A 7,341-nucleotide genomic window follows, 5' to 3' on the forward strand; every position below is an offset into this window, starting at 1 on the left:
TCCTCTACGACAAAGAAAGAGGTCGCGCACTACCGAACAAACTCAGGCCGACCCGATTTATGCGCGGTCAAAAACGCCCCCGCGTCCCTCGAGCGGCATCGTGATTCGTGAACCCGCGACCCAGACGGGGCTGAACGTGGCGTCTTCCTCCCATGCCGTGCCCGCGTGGCAGCCCTCCTTTATGCTGGATGGCAAACCTCTTCCCTCGGATGCATGTGTACACGTCTGGAGGAAAGGGGTCGGTGGCCACATCGCCCAGACTTTGGCTCAGGGGCTTCTTTTGCCCGAGGATGTGCGTGCCTTCGAAGATGGCACCGACGAATCGATGGGGCGACGACTGCAATGGCACACTGTCGCAGTAAGACTAAGTTTTTTTTTTTTTTAAAGTTTCCGTACATATGCTTTGCCAGGCTGCACAGCTGGCCTACATCCTCGACCGGCACGTCACAGATCTGGCGGAGGATGCTGGCCGAGAAAGAGCTCTAAAGGACGTGGCCGAGGTAACTGCGAAGGAGAAAGCGGTGGCTGCTGCGACATCCGAGAAGAAGGCTGCTGCTACGGAGAAGGCGAGGCTGGCCGTGGAAAAGAGGTACAAGGAACTGGAAGTTCAGCTGGGGGAGACCGAGCTCAAGTTGGGAGAGGCTGAGAGTAAGCTCAGTGCACGGTCCGAGGAGCTGGGTGATATGAGGGCGGCTTTGGAGGAGAGCAAGAATAAGTGGTACCAGGAGGGATTCGCGGATGCGGAGAACTCGGCAAAGCCGGTCATTCACGAGGCATGGCGGCTTGGCTTCGAGGAGGGTTGGTTGGCCGCTCTGCAGGCTTTGGGGGTCCCCGAGGATTCTCCTTTGAGGAACCCCGGCCAGATCCCATTTCCAGTCCCCCCACCGGAGCCGATGACCGCAGCCGAACATGCTGACGAGGAAGAAACGACCAGCCTAAGGGAATTGGTGGAACAGATTGATTCCCACGTGGGAATGGAAGAACCAGAAGTGGTCAGCCATCCTTGCCTTGGAGATCAGCTCGGCCAAGTTCCCGTTCACAATCCCGTCCAGCAGCAACCATCCGAGTCCGAGGCCCGAGAACGCCCTGCAACCTCCGCATCATGATTACCGAACTTTGCCCCATTTGCTTTAAAGAGACTTTTTTTTGTTTGCTTTCCCATTTTGGTTTGCCCATATCATCGGGTTGTGGTGATTAAACAATTTTAATTTTTTGCTGGTCTTGAAACTCAAATGGCCGCCTTGTTTTGCAGCCGAGACAATGATTTCCTAATGTTTGCAATTAATTCTCGCTGTTTCTCTATTCTTTTGTTCCGTATTTGTGCGATACTTACCGGTAGGCCAAGTCCTGTTTCGTCATAAGGCGGGGATTTGGCCTGTTTACCGGTTTTATCCTCGGAAAAAAAAATCAGACCTTAGTCCTCATGGTAGAAATTATAAGGTTTACACCTACTCGGGAATATAGATCGAGCCGAGAGTCAGGCTTCTGTCCTTAGGAGAGAAATAATAAGGTTTACCTGCTCGGCGATATGGATCGAGCCGAGAGACAGGCTTCTGTCCTTAAGATAGAAACAATAAGGTTTACACCTGCTCGGCGATATGGATTGAGCCGAGAGACAGGTTTCTGTCCTTAAGATAGAAACAGTAAGGTTTACACCTGCTCGGCGATATGGATCGAGCCGAGAGACAGGCTTCTGTCCTTAAGATAGAAACAGTAAGGTTTATACCTGTTCGGCGATATGGATCGAGCCGAGAGACAGGTTTCTGTCCTTAAGATAGAAACAGTAAGGTTTACACCTGCTCGGCGATATAGATCTAGCCGAGAGACAGGTTTCTGTCCTTAAGATAGAAATAGTAAGGTTTACACCTGCTCGGCGATATGGATCGAGCCGAGAGACAGGCTTCTGTCCTTAAGATAGAAATAATAGGGCTGCCATAGTTTCGCAAAATGGGATAACAGTAATCAGCATGAACCGTCATTTTCATTAGCCTTTATACAACAGCGGTGCTTCAACCATATGCCCCCACTTCTTTCTCTCTCCCTTCCCCCTTTTTTTCTTACATAGCCGATCAGTGATAGAACTTTTTTAGGTTATGAACGTTCCACGGCCGCGGCAAAGGTCTCTCGTCTAGGTCTTCCAGATAATATGCTCCCGCGCCTGCGATGGCAGTTACCCTGTAGGGCCTTTCCCACGTTTGAGCTAGCTTCCCGGAGTTGGTATCTCGCATACCCCCCAAAGCCTTTCTCAGGACCAAGTCTCTCGTGCTGAATTCCCTGAGTCTTACGCCTTGGTTGTATCTTCTAGCGAGCCTTTGCTGGTACTCTGCGAGTCGCACAGTGGCCATCTCACGGCGTTCCTCCAAGCTATCCAAAAGCCCGACCATCATTTCCTCGTTTTGCTCGGGGTCGAACCCCGCGACCCGTGCGCTACATAAGTTTACCTCGGTTGGTATGACGGCTTCTGATCCGTAAGTCAAGGAAAATGGGCTTTCCCCCGTGGATCTCCTGGGGGTAGTTCGGTAAGCCCAAAGTACGTCCGGCAGTTCCTCGGCCCAACCGCCCTTTGCGCCGTCCAGCCTTCTCTTTAATCCGTTCAGTATTACTTTGTTCGTAGCTTCTGCCAATCCATTACTCTGAGGGTACGCCGGGGTAGAATACTTGTTTTTTATGCCGAGGCCCTCGCAGAAAATGCGGAAAGCTCTGCTGTCGAACTGTAACCCATTATCGAATATTAACGACTCCGGCACCCCAAACCTGGTCACTATATTCTTCCAAACGAATCTCTTCACATCTGTGTCCCGGATATTCGCGAGGGCCTCGGCCTCCGCCCACTTGGTGAAGTAATCGACGGCAACAATTACGAACCAGCGGTTCCCCGTAGCCCGCGGAAATGGACCGAGGATATCCAGCCCCCATTGTACAAACGGCCAGGGGCGGCTGATCGGATTGAGTTGACCGGCGGGCTGGTGAATCAAGGGGGCATGCTTTTGGCATTGTTCACATTTTAGAACGTACTCGGCGGCGTCCCTTTGCATCTTTGGCCACCAAAACCCCTGGGTCATCGCTCGATGTGCCAGGGAACGCCCCTCCACGTGGCTCCCGCATATCCCATCGTGAAGCTCGGCTAAAATCTCGAAAACTTTCTCGGGGGGCAAGCACAAAAGGTATGGTCCTCCGAAAGATCTTCGGTACAACCTGCCGTCTCCTGACAACCAATAGCAGGTTGCCGTCCTACGTATCTTACTAGCCTCCTTTTCATCCTCCGGGACTATATTCTCGGCCAGGAAAGCGACGATGGGATCAATCCAACACGGCGCAGGTGATGAAACCGTGTCGACGCTATCCACCCTGACTATAATCTCATCGGGGATCTAGATGCTTGGTTCAGCTATAAGCTCCACCCTGATCAGCCAAGGCACGTCTTCAACGCTTGATGATGCCAGCGTGGCTAAGGAGTCGGCGTGCCTGTTCTGTGCCCGTCCCACTTGGGACACTTTCACCGAGACGAATTTGCTTATGATCATTTTTGCCGTGCACAAGTACGCCTTCATCCGAGGATCTCTAGCTTCAAAACTTCCCTAGACTTGATTGATAACCAGCCGAGAATCTAAATGTATTTCCACGCTCCGAGCACCAAGCCTCAATGCTGTTCTTAGTCCGGCGAGCAAAGCCTCATACTCGGCCTCATTGTTGGAGGCCTTAAATCCCAACCTAAAAGAGTGCTCCAGTCGAATCCCTTCGGGAGAGAGGATAACGATCCCGGCACCGGCTCCCTGGGAACTTGAGGCTCCATCCACGAAAACTTTCCACGGGCAAGCTTCTACGTGGCAGATCATCTCTCCGCCGTTTCTGGGTGAGAATTCAGCGACAAAATCTACAAGGACTTGGCCCTTCACCGAATGTCGTGGTCGGTACCGTATGTCGAAGGAGCCCAGCCTAGTTCCCCATTTAGCTATCCGTCCTGTGAAGTCAGATCTTCTCAAAAGTGACTGTCAAGGATACTCGGTTAACACATAAACCGTGTGGGCCTAGAAATAGTGCGGCAGCTTCCTCGTGGCATGTATAAGGGCCAACACTAACTTCTCCAGAGGCAAATACCTCTTCTCGGCATCGACCAAGGTCTTGCTGATATAGTACATGGGTTGTTGGATCCCCCCATCCTTCAAGAGCACGGCACTCACAGCATGATCGGATACTGCCAAGTACATAAATAAATCTTCACCCGGCTCTGGCGCGGCTAGCATGGGTGCCCTCGCCAAGTACTCCTTCAAGTCCCGAAAGGCCTTGTCGCACTCTTCGCTCCACAAAAACCCTGTCCACTTCTTCAAAAGCTGATAAAATGGGCAGCAACGATCCGCAAATTTAGAGATGAACCGGTTAAGTGCTACTAGCATCCTGGTTAGAACCTGTACCTCCTTCGGATTGCTCGGTGGATTCAGCCTCTTTATTGCTTCGATTTGATCGGGATTGACCTCTATTCCCCGGCTCGTGATCGGTATCCCAAGAATTTTCCAGCCCCCACTCCGAACGCGCACTTCTCGGCATTAAGGCGCAGCTTGTGTCGCCTTAGTGTTTCGAATACTTCCCGGAGATCGCCCGTGTGTTGTTCCTCCCGTTTGCTCTTTACCACCATATCGTCAATGTAGACTTCGACCGTGCATCCTATTTTGTCGCGGAACATTCTCGTCATCATTCGCTGATAAGTTGCCCCGGCATTTTTCAACCCAAACGGCATCATCGTGTAATGATAATTGCCCTCCGGGGAGATGAACGCCGTTTTTTCCTGGTCCTCGGCTGCCAAGGCGATCTGGTGGTACCCCTGAAAAGCGTCTAGAAAACTCATCCTAGGATGACCGTACGTGGTGTCAACCAACTGATCAATTTTAGGCACGGGGAACGGGTCCTTTGGACATGCTCGGTTCAAGTCTGTAAAATCCACGCAAACCCTCCACCTGCCATTCTTCTTTTTCACCACGACGGTGTTTGCCAACCACTCGGGGAAATAAGTTTCCTTTATTGCTCCCGACTCCTTCAGCCTTTGAACTTCTTCCTTTATAGCCTCGGCATGCTCCTTGGATGATCTCCTTGGCCTCTGTTTCTTAGGCAGATACGAGGAATCAACATTGAGTCTATGAACGATGAACTCGGGATCCACCCCGGGCACCTCATATGGGCTCCAAGCAAACACGTCCACGTTTTGTATTAACAGTAACAACATTTTTACCTTATCTTCAACATCCATACTTTCCCCTACATAAAAACACCTATTGGAATCCGGGAGTATCCGTACCTTCATCATTTCTTCGGCGTGCCTGTCCCCCTTCTCACCTCGGGGACTCTGTAGTTGCTATAACGGGATATTTTGCTGCGCCTCTTCTTCCTCGGTACTCTTTCCCCATTTGAGCGACTCCCTCCTCCAGTCAACTAGTGTGACCAAACATTGTCTCGCCGTCTGCTGGCTTCCTCTTACCACCGTCACACCTTGCTCGGATGGGAACTTCACCTTCACATGCAGAGTGGATGGCACAACCCCCATTTCATGGATCCACGGTCTTCCTAATATCGCGGTGTACGGGGAGAAGGAAGCTACCACTATAAAGGTTACCACCACCTCCTTACCTTCTATGTTTACGGGCAAAGAGATCTGCCCTTCAGGGATCACTGTCTTGCTGTCAAAACTGACCAAAGGTGTACCATATTTGGAGAGGTCCGCACTCCTCAGTCCAAGTCCTCGGAACAAGTCTGGGTACATCACGTCTGCTCCGCTTCCCTGATCTATCATCACCCGTATTACCAGGAAACCGCCTATACGGGCATTGACTACCAGCGCATCGTCGTGTGGTTGGACCGTCCCCTCCAAATCGCTATCATCGAAAGCGATCAGTTCTTTGGTGGGCTTCATCCTCTTCCCGTATGACTGCCCGTCCTGACTTTCCGCCGCCGTTGCTAGTGCCCACACCCCTTTCCCTCTTGCCGTGGAACATTTCTTGGTAGGAGCGTGGATGACTTCAATTATCTCGAGAGGGGGTGGGAGCAAGTTGCCCCAATGTGGAGTGCCTTACCCTGCTCCTCGGTCCTCCGCGTCCGTCACAAACTCCTTTAAGTACTCGGCTCCGGCCAGCTGCCGAAGATGATCTTTCAATACTCGGCATTGCTCGGTGGTATGTCCTTTATCTTTATGGTAAGTGCAGTATAAGTTCTGGTTCCTTCTCGTTGGATCACCACCCATCCTGTTCGGCCACCTAAAGTAGGGTTGATGCTTGATCTTGTCTAGAATCTTATGCACCGGTTCTTTGAATGCCACATTTACCTCCCCTGCCGGCGCCTCTGATCCCTGCATCCTCATGTTCCCTCGTATCCTCGGTGGGAAACTGTTCTGCCGGGGATGATTTATCATTGGTGCTTTACCTTTGTTTTGCAGCCGGTCATCCTCTAGCCGTTTATACTTTTCTATGCGCCTCATTAGCTGTCTCATGTCCTCGGGAGGTTTCTTAGTCAACGACTCCCTTAGGCCTGAATCCTCGAGCAGCCCCATCCTAAAAGTACTCGCAGCAATTTTTTCGTTCCCTCCACCGATCTCGTTGTAAAGCTCCCAATACCGACTGGCGTAATTACGAAGGGTTTCCCCCACCCTCATCTTCATTGACAGCAGTGCATCTACCGGTTGTGGTACACGGCTACAAGTAACAAATCTAACTCCGAACTCCTGTATCAATTCGACAAAACCGCGGATGGAACCCTTCTGCAAACCATTGAACCACCTGAGAGCGGTAGGGCCCAGGCTTGAGGGAAACACCTTGCACATCAGCGCGTCATTCTGGGTATGCAATGACATCATTTGGATGTAGTGGCTGACATGTTCCACCGGGTCGGTCTTCCCGTCATAAGAGTTGAACGGGGGGCGTGTGAATCTGTCCGGCATTGGGGCGTGCTCGATGTCAGTTGAGAACGGCGACCTAGCAGCTTGGCGCAACGCACGGCTTATTGCGTCCATGGCCGCTTTGTGGTTCCGCTTTTCTTCCGGAGAATCCAAGCCCCGATCTGGATACTCCCGTGATCGTGAGCGTTTTCAACGCTGACCCCTGTGTAGGTGAGATTCTCGCGAAGGCGAGCGCTCTCGGTGACGGCGGTATCCAGATTGATCAGACCCCGCTCCTTGTCGCTCCTCCCCGGCACCCGGTCTTCTTGCTCGGTTGTCCTGATTCATTCTCTAGTGCCTGTCTTCTGCCTCCAACTCTAAATCTCTCATTAACCTTCGCAAACGCTCAAGCTCCTCGTCTCTTTCATCAAACCGCCTACGCCCCGAGGCACTGGATACCGTCCGTTGCGTTTGGTACGAGC

At 51.9% G+C, this 7,341-nt stretch overlaps 2 protein-coding genes across 2 annotated transcripts; both read right to left on the reverse strand.

Moving 5' to 3' along the window:
- Nucleotides 1–5,347: 5,347 nt before the first annotated feature.
- Nucleotides 5,348–5,902, reverse strand: LOC112030184 (uncharacterized). Its single transcript, XM_024062874.1, has one exon. It carries the CDS (start codon nt 5,900–5,902, stop codon nt 5,348–5,350), a length of 555 nt encoding a protein of 184 aa, XP_023918642.1.
- Nucleotides 5,903–6,058: 156 nt separating this feature from the next.
- On the reverse strand, nt 6,059–6,994 carry LOC112030185 (uncharacterized). Its single transcript, XM_024062875.1, has one exon. The coding sequence runs from the start codon at nt 6,992–6,994 to the stop codon at nt 6,059–6,061; it is 936 nt and encodes a 311-aa protein (XP_023918643.1).
- Between the last annotated feature and the right edge of the window lie 347 nt (nt 6,995–7,341).

This window comes from Quercus suber, unplaced genomic scaffold, assembly GCF_002906115.3.
Source record: "Quercus suber isolate HL8 unplaced genomic scaffold, Cork oak 2.0 scaffold_118, whole genome shotgun sequence".
Lineage (NCBI taxonomy): Eukaryota > Viridiplantae > Streptophyta > Magnoliopsida > Fagales > Fagaceae > Quercus > Quercus suber.